Source organism: Quercus lobata, chromosome 12, assembly GCF_001633185.2.
Source record: "Quercus lobata isolate SW786 chromosome 12, ValleyOak3.0 Primary Assembly, whole genome shotgun sequence".
In the NCBI taxonomy this organism is placed as follows: Eukaryota; Viridiplantae; Streptophyta; class Magnoliopsida; order Fagales; family Fagaceae; genus Quercus; species Quercus lobata.
Window position 1 is genome coordinate 30,725,399 of NC_044915.1, and position 25,637 is coordinate 30,751,035.

Here is a 25,637-nt window from a genome sequence, read left to right on the forward strand (position 1 = left end):
AATTCAACTTATCAATCTTTAAACCTCTTAAGGATTTGGCTCAAACCAATGGTTAACATAAACTGGCGTATGATGATGGAATTATGACCTTCAAGACAGTATGCAAATGTTAAAGGCAATTGCACCATGAACATAGATTGGGAGCTGTAATGGATAGCTAAAATCAGTTATAAAAATGCACAAATTTATGCAAGAACCTACAAACTTGATAATGTTTCAGAAATATTCATTCCATGGAGGGAAATATGCCCATGCAATACACAGAATGATTAAAATTCTATAAATTGGGATGCCTACTTCCCACCTAATTATTATTGTTATATATTTCTCATCTTTTTTTGCTTTTGTTTTTGGTACTAAGCAGTGAAGAATAGCAAGAACCCAAAAAATAAAATAAAACAAGACAGTTCATTTACTTGCCCAATTGTTTACACAAGACCATAATAGGTTCATAGAACCATATGAAGCTAACTTTGCAAGTGCTTTTGTTTCTGATAGCAGGGTTCCTGGAACTGCTATAACACAAAAAGATAGTTCTTCTATTACTAGAGAGACCTGCCATGGAGGTATTGTTATTCCTTTCCATATGTCTTCCATCATGCTTCATACCAAAAATATCAAGCTTTTCAAATCTAGATCTTGGGCTTTCAAAAATACCAAAAATATAACTAGCAGGCAGCGTATATTGATTTCTTGAGTTTTTACTAGTGAAGCATGACAGGGCAGCATTTACAACAGCTTCTGTCTATGAAAAGTTGTTACATTTTATAGGATAGCTTAAAGAGAAGTATCATATGATAACAATGGTGCAAAGACTATAAAATAAGACTCAGAAGGTCAATTTGAAATGAGGATTAGCTGCCTACCTCAGGGGCTCCAAAACCCACGTGTTTTGCATGGTCATTGGTTGTATGCTGTGCAATCCCTAAAGCATCTTCCAGGCTGACAGAGTTGGGATCATCAGATCTCTTTCCAGCCAAATATTAAGTTGTCCTGCTGCATTCTTTTTACTAAAGAAAATTTGCTTCATTTATGTTTATAACCCAAATAAAAGATGACAATACTCCACCCTATTGATGATCAGAAAATGTCATCCTCTCTCTGCATGGAACACATTTTTGTGTTCCTTGCAGAATTTTTGGAATATAAAGTGGACAACTTTTGTGATCAAATAGCAAGAATATATAACCAGCACTTTCTAGGATGGCAACATGAGATGGTAGGTTGTTTGCATCTAGCAAATCAAGTGTAGAGGAATAGAGGAAATAGTTATTCCCTATCTATTCTTATTCAACATAAACACCAAGGCAGAGCGACACTGATGTCATACCAAATAATATCCACTTAGAACTCGGACATATTGCTTCAAGGCTAGCTGGGTGACTAGAGAAAAAGCCAGTCCAATAAGCATTTGCTCTATCTGCATACCTTCTAGCAAGCATTGGACAAGCATGAGCCTTGATTATTAATGGCAGTAAATTTCAATAAATTTTGCATAGCCAGCTAAAGGTAGAGGGAAAAACAGTAATACTTATGGGAAATAATCATCAGTTTTTAGTTGCTATGATTCCTTTGCTGCTTTTTTTCCTTAGTATAGATAGATGGTGTAGATTACAATGCATTAACTGGATCGTCTTGAGAAAATTAAACACATTTGTAAATGCATTACTAAAACTAAGTGAAACATATTGAATTGATGATAAAGAGAAAGGTAGAAAAACAAGAATGTCCTAAAGCTCCATTCCCATTTTGAAATTAGTTACATTACATACCAAGAAATGATAAATAACAATTTAACAATAAGAATAGAACTAAAGAAGCAAAAGAAGAAGCGAATACCTCTAAACAAGTACATTATATAGTGGCTAACTGAGAGTATCAAACAAAGAGTAAAAATAATCAAAACTAATTTAGAAGATGTACCACATTCAAAAGATATAGTCTACAGGGATTAGGATAGGAAATCATAATATCTAGTAATGGACCTGATATCAAGAGTCATTATTTGTAAATATAGTGCAATATTTGAGTTTTGAAAATTTGCTTTTAATGCTGCATTAAAGCTGGCCGCCTTCCTGTTGAAGCATGATATGTTAAAACATCCAACAAAGAGTTGTCTTCCTTCTGTAGACTATGCAACAAAAGCATGCCACTCCATTTGGTATCTCTCTTTCAAATTCCATCTGGGATTAAAATAATTTGTCAATCCTTGATGGGCCTGTCTTTTGTTATGAAGTCTGAGTTTATTCTATTAACTTGTTACTGCTGATCCTCTGCATAAGCTTGTTGATACAAGCAAACCAAAGCCTTAGACATTAGGAGAACATTATAGGCATTAGCACTTGATTTCTGTTAAGCCATATGACCCAGAGAGTGGTATACAGAGTTTGGGAAACAAAGTTAAAGGTTTCTTTGTCAAACCTGTTGGACGAGCCATTTTAAAAGTGCCCATTTTAGTGAATTAGGCTGAAACTCTGCTGTCTTTATCAATAAATCTGACCCAAACCAGATAGCTCTAGAAAAGGTGTAGAACACAAATAGGCGATCCATTATTTCAGTTTCTCTGAGACAAAGGTTACAAGCAACATCACAGCTAAGCTTTCTATCTAATAAGATTGCCTTAAGCTGATATCCACAGGAGATATTCCAACAACTACTAACGATAATTACAAATATGACGCATCTCAAGTAAATTACAAATGGAAACCTGTCCTTAAGCTGATATCCACTTATGGGATCTAAGAAATGGAAAATTCTGAAGAGTTTTGAAAGAATAAACCTTAGCTATATTTAACAAATCCTTTGTATTTCAATTCTATATTTTGTTCTTTCAGGCCAAACTTAGTTAACATTTTTTGTGTTCTTATTACACCAATTAAACACAAAATTCCTGACTAGTAAGCCCAACCATGTTCACATCTAATCTCTAAGCATACCTTCAGAAGTTCACTCAATGCATTGGTCCATTTTCATTAACACTTGTTCTTGTGATTCCTCTTTTCTCTCAAATGTAGAAGCAGCAAAACTGTCATGAATGAGCTGCATAAACTCATAAGCTTTATTTTTATGTGCTACCCACTTTCAACCAAACAATTCTAGACCATATAACATATCTCAAAATGAATTATCACACTGGTACTACTCACAGAAAAATGTTTCAAGCACTCATAGACAATAACATGTCTCGTTTTGGTTGTCTACTTGGTTGTCACAAGAATTTTCTGTTCTTATCAATATGCATCTACGGTCTTTCATATTCCAACAGGAAACTAGAGGAAACAATATCATTATGGGCAAAAAATAATAATAATAGTAATATCCAATGGTAACATAGTCACAATGAAAAAAACTAAAGGCTCAACCCAAATGAAAAATATACAAATAAAAATTAAAACAACATTGGTCTTTCTATAAACAATTATTGTGAATGTTGAAATTACACTAGGCACATTGATAGATCACTTTTAACATTGTCATTGGTCTTTATTTCTTCAATGAAAGTACATTGTGTGTGGGTCAAAGTCAAATTACTGTGTAGCACCTCCCAACAAGTGGCCATTATATGTGTTACTTGACATTTGGATTTTCCCCAAGAATACAGTCACGATGAGCAGGAAAGCTGCACTCTGCACAGTAGTAGAACCATTGCTTGGGATCTCATTCTTCTTCACAGATATCACAGTAATATTCACCGGAGCCATCTTCAGGAGTATAATGGAGGTTGAAGGGATGTTCATGTTGGCTGTACCATGTGGTTTGTGGTAGTGTAGCACATTTTAAGTCTAGAACAAATTCACAAGTGGAACAGCGAAATACACGATAGTTTTCATAATTACAACTACTACACTTTTGTTGAGAGTTTGTCCAGGAGAGGTAAAGACGATGCTCATGACAGGCAAGAGTGAGGGTGTTTGATAATAAAATACATTGAACATTGTAATTATACTTGCATTTTTTACAGTTGTATTTTAAGCCGTTGCACCACTGGGCACAGACATTACAGAAAAAAGAAGCTTGCTGATAACTGAGGGTGAGAGGGTGATTATGAATTGGGTATCGTTTTATTTTGGGTAATTTAGAACAAGATTTATGAAGAAAGAAGCTACACGGTGTACAACTGTAAAATGGAGAGAGAATGGATTGTACGCACCCGTTGCATAGACGAAGTTGTACTAACAAATCGAGTCTGTAATTACAAAGCATTGGAGGCGTAAGAGTGTATGATCTGTTTGTGGAAGCCCATGTACATGTGACTATCAAATGACGCCTTTTAACTCTCTTTTGAAAAGTGAAGTTTATCCAGCTATCAATATCACTTTTAAAATAATGACCATACACGGAAAACTCAAGGCTGAATTCATTTACATGTGAACCCTTATGTAAATTCAATACTTGATTGACCCAATCAACAAATCTCCTCCTTTTAACAAGAAATGGTGGGTATGTAGGTTCTAAGGGTGTACACATATCAAAGGGAGTGGGAGAGGGTGATCGACATTGAGAAAACAATAGATAGTTTACGCTAAGATCATCAAACTCTAAATGAGTAATGGAAATCCACAAATGCCGCCATCTATGGGCGACGACACTAGTTCTAATTGCTTGTTTCATAGGTAAGAGAGACAAAATGGAAACAAGTATTTCATCTGGCAATTTACTAATACCAATCCAATCCTCCAGGTCATTTTGAGTCTTGTGACACTAAAATTTTTTGAAGAAAAGACAATTTGACACATGTTAGCAACAAGCACATAAAAATAAAAATTGTGCAACCTTTGAAGATAATATTTTGAAGTAGCAATAGTATTATAGATTAAATGCATAGAAATTAGAAACAAAATGTGAAAGTGTCACCTTGAGCAGAGGAAACTCTGAATCAGGCTTCCTTATTTTCCTTCTCTTACTTGAGAACCCCGCCATGGTGTTGGAATTTTCTTTTCACTTTAGCTTCAAAATATTACACTCTACAAGGCAAACAGGCAAAAACCAAAATTTTGAGCACAAATTCAAATAAAAAATTAAAACAATCTGAAATTTTTTTAAAAAAAAAAAAAAACCCTTTTCCTCTTTTATCTCCGAGAATCAGATATTATAAGTGTGACAAACCTTTTTAATCTAATACATTGGATTTATTATACATGAGCTAGAAGATGTATCAAAACAACAACATTATACATACAGATGATGAAGGTTGGCAACAGAAACAGAAAACCGAAATTGGGTCCCCGGCGAAAGAGAGAGATAGAGAGAGAATACCTGGGCTGAATGAGGAGAGAGAGAGAACGCTGTTTAGACTTCTAGGCGTTTAAATAGTGTTAAGAGTTAAGACTTTTAGATGAGGTCTTGTCGATCTGAGCCTTTTCGGACTTTCGCCGGTGCACGGAATGAATAAATCAGAGGAGAAAAGAACAATACATTTTTTTTTTTTTTTAATTTGAAGAAATTAAGACTCCCCTTTTGTTTATATTAATATTGAATGATCTAAATTTTTTTAAGTATCTCTTTAAAAAATATTTAATCATTGTTAGTAAAAAAATAATTGATAAATTTAGAATAAAATATGAAATTTATCAATTACCAAAAAACACTTGCAACGGAAAATCTTTTCATAATCTGTAAAAACAAAAAAAAAAAAAAAGCAAAATTCGCAATTAATATTTTAAAATACACTTTAATTAAAAATTTAAAACAATAAATTTTAATCATGAATAAAGATAATTTTGGAAGCATACCTTTAGATAGCAAAGGGCAGGTTAATAAATTTTTTTTTTTAAATATTTCTAATTTTCTACAACAACAACAGCAACAAAATTTGATACCGTATTAATTTAACAAAGTTTGGTTAATTGGATGTTGGGGTTGGGGGGGGGGGGGGTTCATACAGGTTTGTGGTAAAGTGTCATTTTCTCAAAACTCAAAAGAGGGGGAGTGTAATTACCTTTTATATTATTAAAATTTTAATTGTCTAAGTAACTTGTAGTTTAATCGGCACTCACCAACTATCAAATAAAAAATAATAATTAATGTAAATTAGGAATATATATCTATATTATCTATAAAATGATTCCCTTATTTGAACTGGACTTTTATGTAGTTTAGAAATATCTTTAGACTTTAGGTTTAATCGGAAAAAACTTAAGGATAACCTGATAAAAATATATCTCTAACTCTACTTAAAATACTTACAAAATAAGATACTCTCCTACTAATTCATGTTTTCAAAACAAACTTATTTAAAAAAATGAAAATTATAACACTAGACAAAAAAAAAAAAAAAAAAAAAAAAAAAGTCTCATCATAAGCATAAAACTTGTGTGACGAGCCTAGTACTAATATAGTTTAGTTTAGATGAAGAAAAGAGTATTTGGGTTATTAGAGACTGTAGGGACTGAGTTCGAGCACTTCTCCTGTTGGATGAATGGTCTCAAACCCAACTAGCCCAATACAATAAATTTGTAGATAATGGATTTAAGAACTAGGTCTTAGTTTGGATTATAACAACTAGACACAGTTACAAACGAGCTGAGTAACAAGGATATGGATTAAAGCATGAAGTTTGGTTCTCAGGCGTTTCATCCGAGGAACTTAGTATCCTTCTTTTTCCTTCAGTACTAGGTTACAGGGGTTTCCAAGACCACGCAGGCTATTGCCGTCTCCTCCTTTTTCTCTCTTCCTCTCTTTTTTCCCGATCCCCCATTCTTGGAGGGTCTCTCACATTATATACTTCTTTCCAGTCGATCTTGACCCTCCACCTGTTGATCATGTAGGTCATTACTCAAGTGCTCGTCCCATCAGCCACCTTCCCAAACCCTCTGTGAGTTGTGGCAACCAAGGCCGCACTGTTCAGGGGTCATTTCCCTCATTAATGTGGCCAAAACGTTAGTTGGGTGCATTCAATGCGGAGGTGACAATTTCTCCTTGGATTGCTCCTGCATCATACGTCTATGGGTATCCTACTGTACTTGTCCTTCTCTTGGGGGTGCTTTAGGAGGCTGCCTTTTGCCAGCGTGCTGTTCTTTCCTCTTGAGATTTGGGATGTCGAGAGCAAGATCGTCCTCAGTAACGTTTCTAGGCCATTTGGGCTTTCTTTGTCCGTCCTTGGCAATTTCTCCCTTCTCGGCGCGGGTCTTAGGCCCAGTATAAAGTGGGTCATGGTTGTCAAATTCTTTAGCCCCACAGAGACTTTTTGTATCTTGTTATTTAGAAATTTTTAAATAAATGAATAAAGATAATAGTGAGGTGGCAAATTGTTGAGTTTTCAAAATTTATGTGGCTTATGAAGTCAATAAAATCTCTCTCTCTCTCTCTCTCTCTATATATATATATATATATATATTACTCCCGGCAACTCCACATAAATAAATAAGTAATAATTATCATATTATCATTATCCTTATTATTATAAACATTAGAATGATTATAGTTTACATTCCACTAATTACAACTTATTTTGTAATCTTTTCACTTTTTTTATTAAAAAAAAAAATTGAAGTTAAAAATAAAAAAGACATTCACAACCATAATTAGTAAAGCATTAAATAGAACACAAAAAATGGTACAAATTATTTGTATTAAAAGTATAATAACACATATCAGGCTAGCTCTTATACTTAATTGAAACATCTAGAGGCCATATCTACTAACTATATAAAAAGAGCCAATGGCTCTAACTACAGTGCTTTTGGTTTATTCAAACCTTTGTCTTTTGTAACAAGCCAAAATTGAGTTTGGGTGAGATAGAAAAATTTTTAATATTAAAAATGTTATATCCACAACATTTTCACAATAAATCTTAAGTGGCAAGTTATTATTGCTAATATTAGTGGGAAAAATAAATTTCAATAGTGGGTTCAAAAAAGACTGGTAATTGATATTCAGTTAAATTGAAACCAGCAGCCACACATCCTTAAGTGGGCAAATGTATAAATGAATAGTCCTTTACGCAATGTGACATTTGTAAATGTTAACAGAAGTAAAATATAGTTTTGAATTTTAGAGGTTAAGGAAGGGAGATTAAATAGTATGTCAGACAATTTCATTAATCTATTTACATGTCCCTACATACACAACAAAATGCTACACTTAATAACCACTGCAACAACGTGCATACATCAGATGGTATTGAAGTCCCTAGTCATTATAAATGGGGAAATGGGCTTTATTTATACGCACATCCAGTCTTCCAAGAGAGTTCACACCTTTCCGATTCTTAAAAAAAAAAGAAAAAGAAAAAGAGTTCACACCTTTCCCATGTCTCCAAATATGATCACATGTTGCAAAGAATTTTGACCAGGATAAGGAGACGCTCTAAATCGGTATTCTTGACTCCAAATACATGCACCATTAAACAACGTATGCCCCAGCTTGTATGTATACCTGAATAATCAATAAGAAGAATCGGAAGTTAAAGTAGCATGCAAATCAAACAGAAGAGGGCTAAAATTTTAGCACTTGCAAGTCCAATAATTCAAGGTTCATTCTATTACAATTGAATCCATGTAGTTAAAATTGTTAACATTTGGGATCAAAATACTTTGTAAGAGACCATATATAAAACTCATTGGGCTAATTCACAATGGAAAGATAGAAAGATACAAAGTTCAGTTCTTATTAGCCTATTAAAAATTTCACTTTATGGTTGTTTTTCCCGCCTCCTACCTTTCGCGGTGCTTCCAACAAAGTAACCAGAAACGACATAATATGAGCAAATAAATTATAACATACCCTTTGTTAGGCCACAACTCCTTCAAAAAACTAGTGTGTATGTATCCAGGGTCACGCCATCCTACTGTCCTTGCTGGTGCAGCTGAATGGATAAATGGCTAAGATAAATTCATTTTCCAAAAATAACCAGGAGGAAAACTCTGGGAGATTTTAACATATGAAAAAAAAAAAGAGTAATATTACAAGAGATCCATAACAGAAATTTCCTTGCAGGAATTAAATTTACTTCTACTTTAATTTTCCTTTCTTTCTTTTTATGACAAAATGTGTGATGTATCAGACTCCAGTGTACAATTCCATATCCACTTGTCCATGTTACAGTCATCTGAAGATCATGTGAACATCATACATTATTTCCTTGAGATGTTGTAAGCCACGCCCCACTCCCCACTAAAAAATATTAATATAAAGACATAGTGTAACAGTTTGTGAACAAATGAATAGCTATGCAATAGAAAGAAATACAGGTATAACAATAAAATTTTGCTGCGTTGTAGTTCCATACACAGACAAATGGAGGACCCTGTCATTCAGATTATAGAAAGTAAAAGCTTTGAGATAAAAATCAATACAGATATTGAACTACTTCATTCCAAACTTTTCCTTGTGCTAGGCGTGGATAGACTGGAGAATTTGGATTTACGAAAGCTACTTTGTTTGACACTGCCACTAGCTTTGGCTGTAATGAAAAATTGATAAACAAATAAATAAATTGTTAATACAATCAAATGCAGAGGAATTGGATAAGGAAAATGCTAAAGTTACTACCAATCAATCAATCAATATCAATATATTACTAAAAGTTGAAGCGTAGCATTTAATGTTACTACGCTCCCATTAATCCATGTTAGTAGCCATGTCATTATCAATTTTTTTCCAATTTTTTAATACAATTTTTTAACATTTAAAGTGAATTAAAAACTCTATTATATTACAATCAAAATATCATATTTAATTTATCTTATTTTTAATTATTCTTATTTATTATTAAATTTTCAATTCCATTTTAACTTTTCATATCTCCACTACTCTCTACCTTAACTTTCTTCAACCTTTCTCATTCCATTTCAACTTTTCATATCCCCACTACTCTCAATATTAATATTATCCTATCTTTTTATCTTCCTTTATTTTTTACTCTTCTTATTCTTATCCTCATGCTATAAAATTGTCATTCTCCCTGTTATTCCATGCATAATTTCTATTTTTCCACACACAAAAGCCCCTCTCTCTCTCTCTTTATATATATATATATATATATATATATATATTCCTTCAATTTTTGGTATATATATATATTTTTTAATTTTAGTGTAACAGGTTGACCATCAAAACATACTGATGCAGTATTGAAAGCTCCACCAAATGCATTGCAGAAATCAGTTTTAGACTACTAGAAGTCCGTTAGTTTGCTAAAATTGGAATTGACAGGTAATCGAGCTTGATACGATTTAGTTTTATATTTTATGTTGTTATCTTTTTTTATTCTCATTGGTTGTTAAATGTTATATTATTGCATTATAAAGATAGTATATAAAAATATAATATTATTTTATTACCTAGCATAACTAAAATAACATGGTGTTTATTGCTATACATTTCATTTTTATTATTTTATTCTCATCTTATTTTATTCAACATTTAAATTTAGCAACATCCTCCATATAATAATTATTTATATTTTGTCTCATTTTTTTTAAAAAAATAATATTTTATTCAATAAATAAAAATTGTTCTTATAAAGTCTTCCCATGAAATGTTAAAATGCATCAATGGAAAAATGAAATACAAAACAAATATCAATTTAGAAACACAATTTAAAAAAAAAAAAAAAAGAATAAACAATTTTCTTATAAAGTATTCCCATAAAACGTTACAATGCATTAATAGAAAAAGAGAATACAAAACACATGCTATTTTAGAAACACTAAATTTATAATAATAATATCAAACCAAACATATCATAAAATAATAAACTAATAGTTATGGATGTACTAACTTCATGGCAGCAAAATGGAGTAAAATAAAAATAAAAATAAACATTACAATATGCATATTTAGTACATTAGAATTATCGTCAAATTTGGGAAAAAAATAGGATGTTAACAAAGAGGGAGAGAAAGAGATTAGTAAAAGAAATCAAAGGTCAATTAAATAAATTAATTAGTAACCGTTAATTGGAAAACAAAGAGACCAATGGCTAAAGGAGTAAAAAATTAATTAAAGATGACCCTACGAATGTTATTATAAACTTTACAATGCAAATAAATAAATCGTTAAATTCACTTAATTAAATCATATAATCAACAATTAAATAAAATCATACAAAATTTAAACTTGAAACTAATCAAACTTTAATCTAGAAAATCATATTTATTATCAAAACTAAAAGGAAAACGTTCTTCAGTAATAATAGAAATATATAAGAAATAAAGATGATAATTTTCAAAATCATTTTTGTAAGGACACGATTCCTTTGCGGCCCATTGATGTTTTCGGGCTCGCACATGAAAGGCCCCTCACAATATGATTTGTAGAGAGTGGGCTTGAAAAGCTTGGGTTTGGTCGCGGGGCGATGTTCCGACCCAGATTTTAGATGAGTTCCTATAGAAAAAGGAGTTGGGTTTGGATGTTTAAGCCCTATGGCGTTGCGTCCACTGGGATTGGGCTCCTCGGAATTTGTTCGAGAACCATTGAGGTCTCGCCTCGTTCCCCAACGGCGGGTTTCTTTTATGACTTGCAAGTGCTATTAGGATGTTTCCACCCCTGGAGCTCTCTTTTTTCCCGGTGGGATCCGCCCCCCACTAGATTCACTTACTTCTTCTTTTATACTAGCCTGCATTCGCTATCCTTCGTCCACGTGTAGGGTCAATCTTTACAAGACTGACATTTATCCCATCAGTCCAATCCCGGAATTGTTGGGAATGGTTGGTAAAGCTGAAGAGTACGGCTCTGTCAGGGGTAGCGCATTGAACGGCAATGAGAGTAGCTTTTCCAGATATTCTTAGATTCTCTTTTAAGTTTGGCCCTATACCGGGTTTACCCTTCTTCTTTTGGTGAGGTTTTGGATCTGCCGAGGACTGAGTTGTCCTCGGCTGCATCACAAAAACTGTTTGGTGCTCTGCATTGTAGAGCTTGGGCCGTGGTTTTCCTCGGCTCGGACCTTTGAACTCTCTAAGGGCAAATGGGCCTGGTCCATGAATTATTGGGCCCCACAATTTTTTTTGACATTTCATTTAACATTATTTAAAAATAATAAAATATAAAAAAAAAGTCCTTAAATGCTTATATTCTTCACACACCATGACTTTTAAAATCTAATGAAAGGTTCGAAGAATTTAACTCTCATTTATTGCCTCTATTATGAAAATCAACAACCAATAAAATATGATAATAGTAAGAAACGTTATAAATGAGAGCATGAAAAAACTAATTAGCCACTATTATTATGGAATAGATGTCTTTTTTTTATGCATCTAAGAAAATGAAATGTATAAGGTTTACTTATTAAGGTATATGTAAAGATTCACATTAAAAAAATATGTAAAGGTTTTTTGAAAAAAAAAAAGTAGATGTAAGGTTTTTATTAACTTAAAAGACAATGAAAAACCAATTTTTAATTACTACAACTGTTGCTGCTCTATAAATCACACACAACACTATATTCAATATCCTAAATAACATAGTTAGACTCTTTTGGATATACACCACCATATTCAACCTATAAATTACAACCCAAATCAATCATACAATTACACAATCAAAGCATGAACATGTAACATGTATTACCTTCTGAATTATTGCTTGGAATTTTCACAATTATTGAAAGAGAATCTCCAAATTTAACTTTTAGAAAACATCAAGACAAGGTGAATTTTATTCTTTTTAACTTCTATAGAAAAAAATTATTACACACATTATTTCAACCCTTATGGAAAAGAAGGTTTACATGTAGCATGCAAAACGTGTTTAATTGACTTAGAGATGTAAAAATTAGTCAACCAACTATGGTAGAATTAAGGTTTCAAATTTTAAATAAAACAATTCTACAATAATAAAAAATTATTTTGTGATAAATATGATTATGAAATGCATTACTTTTCATTAAATTAGTTCAAATTACAAAATAATAATGATATCACCATAAAAAATAATCACGCGCACGCGGGTTTGTGACTAGTTTTATTACAAAAGTCTGACAAAATGATGTGGCAATCAATGTGATTAATTCCACGTCAACAATATTATAAATAAATGTTTGAATTACTATTTGTGATTGGTGACTCATTTTGTAAGAATTATGTGGTAAAATTTGTTGTATCTCTAGTATCACTTCTCGTATAAAGCATTTAAAGTTTTATAGCAAAACATATAAGAAGTGATATGGAAAGTAATTGATAGATTATAGTTGCATAAGTCAAACAAAATTAGGCTCACCATGTAAACCATTTGAATTGTGAGCCATTTCAACTAGGTCAAAGAGTTGCATTTATTTTAGAACCTGAGACCTAAGACCTCATATCTTATTTAAGAACCAAGGCTTGTATTATAACCAACTCACCACTTAGGTTCCTTCGAACATCTATTAAGTATTATTATATTTATTTTTAGATTTACGTGATTTATAATTTTTCAATGTATTCCATTACCCTCTCTCTCTCTCTCTCTCTCTCTCTCCAAAACCCACAAACTGGTGAACACAAATCTCCAAAATCTTCTTGGGCAAAGCTATACCCAAATCCCATCTACCAAAACTAAAGCCACCAGATTTCCATATACCCAAAACCCACAAACAAACCCACTTGTTTTAACAAACCCGAAACCCAATCACAAAATCAAATCCACAAATAACTAAACAAACAAAGGAAACACACGTTATTAGGTTTGGGCCAGGTTAACCCGACCAGTTTAGGAAGCCCAATCTGCTCTATTTGAATTTAGGCCTGATTTTCATCAGTTACTTAAGACCTACCAATCCGAAACACACTTCCGTAAGCCCAAGTCTTACTCGTTACAGTAGGCCCACACCTCACTAAGCCCATCAGCTGCAGGCAAAGATTGACTCAAGAGAAAGTGTGCACCTTAGCGTTTTTAGGGGAGAAGATGCTGATATTTTTCAGGAATCAACTGAGATTGAAGAGTAACTTTTGAAATGCAGACAGAACCCCTTCAACAATCAACTAAGATTTAAGAGTAATTTTTTATCAGTGTGTTTTGACGAGGCTGACTTTTATCTAATGCTAACAAATACAGGTTTAGTGTGGACATGTACGAGTTGCTTCATCACAGGGTTGTCAATTTGTCATTCTTATTGCAGGTTCATTCTAGAATATGTTCAGCCTCCATGCTTTTGAATACTGTTTGCTACTTTCCCTTATGTGTCATTTCCAGAAATGTAAAGCTTGTTGTGATCAGGACCTTCAATAGTGGAAGAAGTTCACTTCTGTTATTGGTGGTCGAAGGTAATATACTAGTAACGTAATTTTGCCGTGGGGACATGCTTTGGTTGCTTTATTTTGGTACCACTTAAGTACCGCTACAAGATAACCACATCACTTCATAAAGCAAGTGAAAGTAATTAAATCAATTAACAGTTTAACACCCACAATTTTCCTATTCTGCCATAAACAGAATCCACAACTCCTTTATTTTTTATTTTTTATTTTTTGTAAATACTCACAATTCCCACATTAACATATTCGGCATGTTAAGCCATTCTGATATTTTATTAGAGGTTCATGACACAATACTAATAGACATATGGACTATGAACGCACTTTCTATTGTACTGGACCAAAAAAAAAAAAAAAAAAAAACCTCCCTCTTCTGAAATTTAAAAGTTGAGGAAGTTTTCTGGCAGAATCAAACCTAGAGCTTGTTAACTACTTAAAACATTATTAATGTTCAGAAAAGGGGATATTTCAAGAACCAGGATTGAACTTATTATACGGTTAGAAAAAGGGAGCTTTCTCATGACATTTGACAATAAATATAGCATCTTGTGCTGTTTTTCTCGTTGAAAACTTTATGTCACATGCTGAACATTTGCAAATGTTTTTAGGTATATTTTGAATCATTTGGACTAGGACTCGCAGGAAAAACAAGGCTCATAATGTCAGAGGTCAGTTATCGCACAAAAACTTCTGGAAAAGTATATAATACAATGAAGGAATAGAAATAAATAGATAGATAACAAAAGGCTTAGACACAATCACCTTGCTAATCTCAAACAATATTTGCCCACACTCAAATGATACTAAAGGATTACTGCAAATTTGTTCCCAAACACAACTAAGCTTAGAATTCTTCAAGTAATATTACCGAGAGAATTCTTGTGAATTTTTATGAAAAATGGTAAAAGAAGGTAGTTACAAAAAATGAATATAGATCACTATTTATAGCTGATGGGTTATGCCCCTTCAAAAACAGTCACTTTGATTGACTATAATATTCACAGAGTATTAGCAGTTTGACAAACCAGAAAATCGCCATCTAGAAAACTACAGAAAAACAGTTTTTACGATCGATTGAGTATTCCTTCGTCATCAAGCCAGGAATTGAACAAAGAACAGGGTTCTAATATTATACAGCCTTCGACTTATTGAGCCATATCTCGATTGATCAAAACGAGTTCAACCGATCAAATAGGAGTTGAGCTCTTCAAACCAAGGTTCAGCAGCACTTTCAAAGGCATTTTGAAATCTCTCCTCTTTAATCTTAAATATATAACAACCTACATTGTATATAACTTTATATACTAAAGAACTCTGAACACTTCAATGCAAACATCAAAAATTAGTCCACTAAACCATGGGTTCAAATTCAATTATAGTTTGCTATTCTAGATATTTCTGATAAACATGAAGGGTTCAGCGGAAACCTTGTGTCTTTTGTAAACTAGTTTAGTTCTTGGATTGTGTCATATGTTTTTAATTTCTTAAAGGAATGGAGCTCAGCAGGTGATGCATCTTTCTCTCTCCACTGTCCAGTGCAAATTTTTTAGTCCAGTCTATTGCCTAATGCAAACTTTTCACTCCACTTTTTTTTATTTAATTATTTATTTATTCAGGGACCTTGTTTATATTCTCAAATCTCAAGCATATCAGGATTGACAGTTCTATTTGTATCAAAGCTAGTACCAAGAGACTAAGGGGCAAATACTTGAAGAAATGCAGACAGGTATGAACCCTTTTCCAGCAAGGTAAGCCAGGTTTCTTGCACACTAATCCTATAGTAAAGCATTTGAATTTAGGCTTTCTTCTACGGTTTATTTGATTGCTGATTAATTGGGAATAATAAAGAGAATCTGGAACATTAAAAGTATTTGGGACTAGTATTTCTTTTAAACTAATGGATATGATAGCATGTTTAAATAGACGATTATTGAAGTTTGTAACTAAAAGATAGCATTAAGTAGATATGCTAGGATTTTTGTGTTCTTGTATTCAAATTGATTCACTCAACTTAAAGGCTCCACCTTTCTTGCTAACTGAAATTACAAGGAATAGAGTTAATTTTTCAGACAAATAAAAATCAGGGACATTGTGTAGGAATCATTAAAACCTGAAAAAATAAAATACCAGTTGAAATATAGCTCATGGACACAAAGTGTTAGACATGGAAACTTCAGAAATTTTATGGATAAATCTACAAAATTCCATTCAGGGGTCAACCAATTGCAAAATCTATCAAAATCCCTCTTTGTTTATTTTATTTTTTATTAAAAAAAAAAAAAGTGTAGTTCCTATTTCATAAGTCTAAAAGTCAAAAAAGAAAAGCATGAAGGTCCTTTTTTGAATGCAGACCAACAAAACAGGGTGTGGTCAAGATTCTAAGAGGGGCATCTAAAGCACAAAATAAGCAAGTCCAGCAAGAGCATGGAAACTGTAATTCAACAACTATTAACGGATTCAATAGTCAAACTTTAAACCACACACTTCTTGTTTATTTTAAGTAATTTAGAGATTTTACCTTCTAATGAGCAATTTATACGAGCTATAAAAAGGTCTACACCCATCAAACCATATTCTGTGCAAGTGCAAGTGGCATACCATGTTTCCTCTCTTTTCTACATTCTATAAACTATTTTCCAGAATTTAGGAAAGTTAGATACAAGTAATCTAATTAACTTCTTTAACAGTGACGTAAGAGAAATTGCAGAATTTGCCTACATATGCTTGTGGTGGGTTCAGGTTTATAGCAATTTGTGAATATAGGGTTTAGATTTGTAGAAGAAAGTTTTACAATGCAAAATTGGCTTTAGTTTGGTAAGTTTTTTATGCCTATTTGATAGAATAAGTATGTAAAGTTTAAGGGTTTCCAAAGATGAGGAAGGATTTGACTTTGGCTTGTAAGGATGAAGGGACGGAAATTTATAGAGTTCTATTAACACTATCTGTGAAAAGTACCTCAAGAAGTAGAGGAAAAAAAGAGATAAGAGAAATGGAGAAAAAAGAACAATAATGCCAACATGTTTCCATCTTTATTTTTATAGGCCATGTCTCAATCCCAAACACACCCAATATTTTTAGTAATCAATCTGTATACTCTTCAAGTACAATCTGTACAAACCTATCTAGGTGTAAGGAAAATGTCTACCCCAGGTATTGGAAGACAAAAGAAGACACACTCAGCAGGGTTTGATGCCCCTCAATGCAGATCTGCAGAATAGTTGCTTGCTTGTGGATTCTTTGGTGCAAGAAATATATGCAAAACCAAAGGACCTCAACAATACTTCACTGCAACCCAACCCAATAAGTTGTGATCATGTTTCAGAGAATCATCATGTCAGTTTGGATTCAAAATAATGATCCAACATGTTCAGGTTGGGTCATGGGTTAGAGAGGCACAGCTAATTCAAGAATTAGGGTTTTTTAAACTAGTTTCATAATTCTAAACCATTGGATGCTTCAAACGTTAATCTTACATTACTCAAGGTGATACATTCCATTTGAACTGAATTTTCCAGCCATTTTGGAGATTCAGGAATAATAATAAACCTATAAGCTGTGCAAGACATGGAATAGTTCCTGCAAATGAAATTAATTAAAATCTAGTTGATAGAGCAATTATATTCAGTTTTATACAATAGGAAAAGTGAACTGAAGATACCTATCAGAGCCAAGGTGCGCCAGTTGACAACAGTTCCAACAAAATATGTAACTACTAACCCAAAAAGAAATCATGAACTGAACAATAATCAATAGTTATGCACAAGAATCATAAAGATACTCACTCAACTTACAATTTCTTAGTGGTCTTGCCATAACTGATGCACAGTAGTAGATCCTCCTCGAAGATTTTTGGGGGTTATTTATGCTATATATACAGGTACCTATTTTTTTTTAAAGAAGAGATGTCTTTAGCTAACATAATTGAAGAAGAAGAACTGATGAGTTGAAGAACATAATGCGCCTAAAATCTTTACATATACCTAGAGACATGTAAAGGGAATTAGCAAAACTTACTCCTCTGCGTCCTAGGATGTCTGCTATTCTTCCACTCAGCACTGCACCTAACATTGCTCCAATTGTCATAATTGACCCAAATACTGAGTACTGCAAATCAGGTCATACAAAAGAATATTGGAATTTAAAGCAAGAAATTGTTGATCATATTTAGAGTACTAATAATTGTGTTCCTGGAGGTAATCTATGTTCAAGGTGTTGCTTGGCACGACTTCTTGCCTTTAGATGTTCATCAGTATCCTTAGTTGTCACTACTCACTATAAATGGATGGCAGGGATTGATAATTATCTTTTCAAGTGTCACAGTATGACTCAATATGTACTTTGCAATCTCCATATCAACTCCACACCCAACAAAGCCAATTAATTCAACCACCTTGAGGCATTTATGTTGACTTTTAGACTTTTTTATCTCCATTTTATTTTTCGTATGCTTCTCCAAGTCATAGAACTGCACAAGAAAAAAGGTTAGCATCCCTAATTGCAGAACTAAACAAATCTTGTGTATATCTAATTGCAAAACTAAACCGATCAACAAAATTCAACTTATCAATCTTTAAACCTCTTAAGGATTTGGCTCAAACCAATGGTTAACATAAACTGGTGTATGATGATGGAATTATGACCTTCAAGACAGTATGCAAATGTTAAAGGCAATTGCACCATGAACATAGATTGGGAGCTGTAATGGATAGCTAAAATCAGTTATAAAAATGCACAAATTTATGCGAGAACCTACAAACTTGATAGTGTTTCAGAAATATTCATTCCATGGAGGGAAATATTTGTTCTTTCAAAGGGGAAATATGCCCATGCAATACACAGAATGATTAAAATTCTATAAATTGGGATGCCTACTTCCCACCTAATTATTATTGTTATATATTTCTCATCTTTTTTTGCTTTTGTTTTTGGTACTAAGCAGTGAAGAATAGCAAGAACCCAAAAAATAAAATAAAAGAAGACAGTTCATTTACTTGCCCAATTGTTTACACAAGACCATAATAGGTTCATAGAACCATATGAAGTTAACTTTGCAAGTGCTTTTGTTTCTGATAGCATGGTTCCTGGAACTGCTATAACACAAAAAGATAGTTCTTCTATTACTAGAGAGACCTGCCATGGAGGCATTGTTATTCCTTTCCATATGTCTTCCATCATGCTTCATACCAAAAATATCAAGCTTTTCAAATCTTAGATCTTGGGCTTTCAAAAATACCAAAAATATAACTAGCAGGCAGCGTATATTGATTTCTTGAGTTTTTAATAGTGAAGCATGACAGGGCAGCATTTACAACAGCTTCTGTCTATGAAAAGTTGTTACATTTTATAGGATAGCTTAAAGAGAAGTATCATATGATAACAATGGTGCAAAGACTATAAAATAAGACTCAGAAGGTCAATTTGAAATGAGGATTAGCTGCCTACCTCAGGGGCTCCAAAGCCCACGTGTTTTGCATAGTCATTGGTTGTATGCTGTGCAATCCCTAAAGCATCTTCCAGGCTGACAGAGTTGGGATCATCAGATCTCTTTCCAGCCAAATATTAAGTTGTCCTGCTGCATTCTTTTTACTAAAGAAAATTTGCTTCATTTATGTTTATAACCCAAATAAATGATGACAATACTCCACCCTATTGATGATCAGAAAATGTCACCCTCTCTCTGCATGGAACACATTTTTGTGTTCCTTGCAGAATTTTTGGAATATAAAGTGGACAACTTTTGTGATCAAATAGCAAGAATATATAACCAGCACTTTCTAGGATGGCAACATGAGATGGTAGGTTGTTTGCATCTTGCAAATCAAGTGTAGAGGAATAGAGGAAATAGTTATTCCCTATCTATTCTTATTCAACATAAACACCAAGGCAGAGCGACACTGATGTCATACCAAATAATATCCACTTAGAACTCAGACATAGTGCTTCAAGGCTAGCTGGGTGACTAGAGAAAAAGCCAGTCCAATAAGCATTTGCGCTATCTGCATACCTTCTAGCAAGCATTGGACAATCATGAGCCTTGATTATTAATGGCAGTAAATTTCAATAAATTTTGCATAGCCAACTAAAGGTAGAGGGAAAAACAGTAATACTTATGGGAAATAATCATCAGTTTTCAGTTGCTATGATTCCTTTGCTGCTTTTTTTCCTTAGTATAGATAGATGATGTAGATTACAATGCATTAACTATATCGTCTTGAGAAAATTAAACACATTTTTAAATGCATTACTAAAACTAAGTGAAACATATTGAATTGATGATAAAAGAGAAAGGTAGAAAAACAAGAATGTCCTAAAGCTCCATTCCCATTTTGAAATTAGTTACATTACATACCAAGAAATGAAAAATAACAATTTAACAATAAGAATAGAACTAAAGAAGCAAAAGAAGAAGCGAATACCTCTAAACAAGTACATTATATAGTGGCTAACTGAGAGTATCAAACAAAGAGTAAAAATAATCAAAACTAATTTAGAAGATGTACCACATTCAAAAGATACAGTCTACAGGGATTAGGATAGGAAATCATAATATCTAGTAATGGACCTGATATCAAGAGTCATTATTTGTAAATATAGTGCAATATTTGAGTTTTAAAAATTTGCTTTTCATGCTGCATTAAAGCTGGCCGCCTTCCTGTTGAAGCATGATATGTTAAAACATCCAACAAAGAGTTGTCTTCCTTCTGTAGACTATGCAGCAAAAGCATGCCACTCCATTTGGTATCTCTCTTTCAAATTCCATCTGGGATTAAAATAATTTGTCAATCCTTGATGGGCCTGCCTTTTTTTATGAAGTCTGAGTTTATTCTATTAACTTGTTCCTGCTGATCGTCTGCATAAGCTTGTTGATACAAGCAAACCAAAGCCTTAGACATTAGGAGAACATTATAGGCATTAGCACTTGATTTCTGTTAAGCCATATGACCCAGAGAGTGGTATACAGAGTTTGGGAAACAAAGTTAAAGGTTTCTATGTCAAACCTATTGGACGAGCCATTTTAAAAGTGCCCATTTTAGTGAATTAGGCTGAAACTCTGCTGTCTTTATCAATAAATCTGACCCAAACCAGATAGCTCTAGAAAAGGTGTAGAACACAAATAGGTGATCCATTATTTCAGTTTCTCTGAGACAAAGGTTACAAGCAACATCACAGCTAAGCTTTCTATCTAATAAGATTGCCTTAAGCTGATATCCACAGGAGATATACCAACAACTACTAACGATAATTACAAATATGACGCATCTCAAGTAAATTACAAATGGAAACCTGTCCTTAAGCTGATATCCACTTATGGGATCTAAGAAATGGAAAATTCCGAAGAGTTTTGAAAGAATAAACCTTAGCTATATTTAACAAATCCTTTGTATTTCAATTCTATATTTTGTTCTTTCAGGCCAAACTTAGTTAACATTTTTTGTGTTCTTATTACACCAATTAAACACAAAATTCCTGACTAGTAAGCCCAACCATGTTCACATCTAATCTCTAAGCATACCTTCAGAAGTTCACTCAATGCATTGGTCCATTTTCATTAACACTTGTTCTTGTGATTTCTCTTTTCTCTCAAATGTAGAAGCAGCAAAACTGTCATGAATGAGCTGCATAAACTCATAAGCTTTATTTTTACGTGCTACCCACTTTCAACCAAACAATTCTAGACCATATAACATATCTCAAAATGAATTATCACACTGGTACTACTCACTGAAAAATGTTTCAAGCACTCATAGACAATAACATGTCTCGTTTTGGTTGTCTACTTGGTTGTCACAAGAATTTTCTGTTCTTATCAATATGCATCTACGGTCTTTCATATTCCAACAACAAACTAGAGGAAACAATATCATTATGGGCAAAAAATTAATAATAATAGTAATATCCAATGGTAACATAGTCACAATAAAAAAAACTAAATGCTCAACCCAAATGAAAAATATACAAATAAAAATTAAAACAACATTGGTCTTTCTATAAACAATTATTTTGAATGTTGAAATTACACTAGGCACATTGATAGATCACTTTTAACATTGTCATTGGTCTTTATTTCTTCAATGAAAGTACATTGTGTGTGGGTCAAAGTCAAATTACTGTGTAGCACCTCCCAACTAGTGGCCATTATTTAATTCAAACATTTATTTATAATATTGTTGACGTGGAATTAATCACATTGATTGCCACATCACTTTGTCAGACTTTTGTAATAAAACTAGTCACAAACCCACGTGCGCGTGATTATTTTTTATGGTGATATCATTATTATTTTGTAATTTGAACTAATTTAATGAAAAGTAATGCATTTCATAATCATATTTGTCATTGGTCTTTATTTCTTCAATGAAAGTACATTGTGTGTGGGTCAAAGTCAAATTACTGTGTAGCACCTCCCAACTAGTGGCCATTATATGTGTTACTTGACATTTGGATTTTTCCCAAGAATACAGTCACGATGAGCAGGAAAGCTGCACTCTACACAGTAGTAGAACCATTGCTTGGGATCTCGTTCTTCTTCACAGATATCACAGTAATATTCACCGGAGTCATCTTCAGGAGTATAACGGAGGTTGAAGGGATGTTCATGTTGGTTGTACCATGTGGTTTGTGGTAATGTAGCACATTTTAAGTCTAGAGCAAATTCACAAGTGGAACAACGGAAGACACAATATTTTTCAAAATTACAACTACTACACTTTTGTAGAGAGTTTGTCCAGGAGAGGTAAAGACGATGCTCATGACAGGTAAGAGTGAGGGTGTCTGATAATAAAATACATTGAACATTGTAATTAAACTTGCATATTTGACAGTTGTAATTTAAGCCGTTGCACCTTTGCCAACAAGCATCACAGAAAAAAGAAGCTTGCTGATAACTGAGGGTGAGAGGGTGTCTATCAAGTGGGTGTTGTTTTATTTTGGGTAATTCAGCACAAGATTTATGAAGAAAGAAGCTACATGAGGTACAACTGTAAAATGGAGAGAGAATGGATTGTACGCACCCGTTGCATTTTGTGTTATTCGGAATCTCATCAGTAAGCTTCAAATCATGCTCGTGACTGAAGTGTTTGATTTCTGTGGCTATTTCAGTTCCGTCCTCCCCCACAGTGGTTTTTTTGACTTTGCAAATTTCTGAGTCAAAGGATTGATGGAGCTCTGGATCTTCAGATTTTGACTCGGTGGGCTGCTCCTCTTTAAGTTCCTGCAAATTTATGTACTCTCTGTTTTGGGGAAGCATAGCACAATAGAGGTGGGCAGCAAAATCGCATATTGAGCAATAGTAAAGGCAGAGTGTATCCACTTTTCGAACACAGAGTAGGCAAATTGGAGAGTCGGATTGATGGACTTCAAGAGAAGGGGTGAGGTGGAGAGGGTGGTTGTGACGGAAAACTTTCAGTCTGCGTGGGCAAGCAGCACAACGTGAATGTATACCGAAATCGCATTGGGCACAAAGGTAGGGCAGATTGCCTTCTTTGCCACAGAAGTCGCAAGTGAACTTCAACAGCTTCCAAGTGCGGGTCAATTGGTGGTCATGGACTTCAGTTTGGATGGTGAGTGGTAAAGAAGAACATCTGATGTGAATGTTGAAGTTGCAACGGTAACAACAATAACTGTATTCATCACTCTTTTCTCCGCAGACATCGCATTTGCTAAATCTGTCAAATTCTTCTTTGTTGTCATCAAGATATGTAAATGGATCGAAGAGAATAAGAGGATGATTTGGGTGTGAGGGATGGTGCAACCCAAGGGGTAGTTCAGCACATGATTTATGATGAACGAACCCTGCTCTGCATTCTTTACTGAGAACCGACAATTTATGATGAACGAACCAGGACCAAATACTGGTTCCCTGCACCCATAACAAGGATCTCCACTTCTCTCGTCTTCATTAAAGACCAACGGATGCTGCAAATGCCCCCAATGTTGAAGCTCCATCGTCTGGACAACATCAAATTTGGTTAGAAAATAATGACAGTGCAAAACAAACTGAGAAAGAGAGAGATGCACATGAGATGTTTGATTGAAGGCTGGTAGCATTTGTTTTCTGACTAATTATCATCAAGTCACATGGAACAATTAGTAAAGTTTTGTATAAAGAGTAAAGATCAATACCAAATAGACAATCTCGCACTTCTCCACTAAGCTTAGACGCTAATGCTCTCGCTGGCTGGGCTTGCTCAAATTTGATTTGGAAATCCAATTTTTAATGTCAGCTTGTGAGATTAGAGGTGAGGATTCTGGGATTTTAAGAAAGATAGGAGACATTTGGGCTCATTCGGAGGTGGACGCTCTCAGCATTTGGGTTCAAGTGAGTGTTGCACTTGCACGCACATAAGACGTTTGATTTGGGTCTTGTAAAAGTAAAAGTAAAGTGGTTGGTTTATAAAAAAAATTAATTACAAATAAAAGGCTGTTAATAAATATTAAATAAAGCTTGTGATTTAGTTTCCCTAAAGTAATGCTTACTGGTCTTTCTCAAAAAAAAAAAAAGTAATGCTTACTGGTTTTTTTTTTTTCAATGTAAAATGTGGAAAACAATGTTGAAAAGTTATAAATATTGAGATAGATAATAATTTTTTAAAATGAGTATTGAAAAAATATTATGAATTTTCAATGAATATTTGGTAGGCAGTAGGCAAAATGTATAAGTTGTTCTTTACGTTACAAATGGAATTAGATTTTATTAGTGTCCTTTTGTCAAATATTTGACTGTAAGAACATTCTTTTTTGAAGTTTTGGAGGCATGAGTCAAGTGAGTGTTGCACTCACACGTTATCTCCCAAAAATAATCATAATAGTTTATGACTCATCATTTTATACAGAAAATTATTTTTTTGGGACAAGTGGAACAGTTTTTTTAAAAATATATATATAAATAGAAAATAGAAGTTACCAACAAATAAAAATAAAATGCTTACTTACAATCTAAGGGTTTTTTTTTTTTTAATAATTAAAAGATAGAAAACTAAGGGTATTAGTATAAGTGTAAAACATGAATATTTCCATTAAAAAAAAATAAAAGTATAACATGAATATTTGATAGACATAATGGGTTTAAGTAACCCTTTACAAAAGAATTTGGATTTGATTTGGGTCTCCATCTAAAAGTGCTGAATCAAATATCCCCTAATTTTTTTGGTCTCACACTCCAATATAAAATTATGGAATTAAGGAAAAGGTGCCTAAAGGGTAGGGATAAATAATAAGACATTAAGTCTAAGAAAAAAAATAGAGAAATTATTCCTGCACAATACAAGTTCCAATCATGTCTTTAATTGATATCACAATTATTATTATTATGTTAGAGAAGTGGAATTTGTTTTAGTTTCTTTTGTTTATGTCAATAAATATTCATTATAATTAAAAAAAAGTTAGACTTTGTGTAATTTTACAAAAGTTGTTCTACTAAATAACTTTATTTTATGATAATAGTTTTCTAAGCCTAAGTAA

General features: G+C 33.2%; 1 protein-coding gene across 1 annotated transcript; it reads right to left on the reverse strand.

Moving 5' to 3' along the window:
* Positions 1-903: 903 nt before the first annotated feature.
* On the reverse strand, positions 904-24,224 carry LOC115970535. The gene is made up of 6 exons (XM_031090155.1): positions 24,175-24,224; positions 23,189-24,070; positions 18,192-20,184; positions 17,969-18,058; positions 4,855-4,964; positions 904-3,039 (listed from the first exon to the last, which is right to left on the reverse strand). Exons 1-3 carry the CDS (start codon positions 24,222-24,224, stop codon positions 20,040-20,042), a joined length of 1,077 nt encoding a protein of 358 aa, XP_030946015.1. The 3' UTR covers positions 904-3,039; positions 4,855-4,964; positions 17,969-18,058; positions 18,192-20,039.
* Positions 24,225-25,637: the final 1,413 nt, after the last annotated feature.

Coding starts and splice junctions, on each gene's coding strand:
- LOC115970535 (XM_031090155.1), bottom strand. CDS start 24,224: ATGCTACCAGCCTTCAATCAAACATCTCATGTGCATCTCTCTCTTTCT. Junction 24,071..24,174: donor GTGCATCTCTCTCTTTCTCA/GTTTGTTTTGCA, acceptor TCTTTAATGAAG/ACGAGAGAAGTGGAGATCCT. Junction 20,185..23,188: donor AATAACACAAAATGCAACGG/GTGCGTACAATC, acceptor AATGCTTGCTAG/AAGGTATGCAGATAGCGCAA.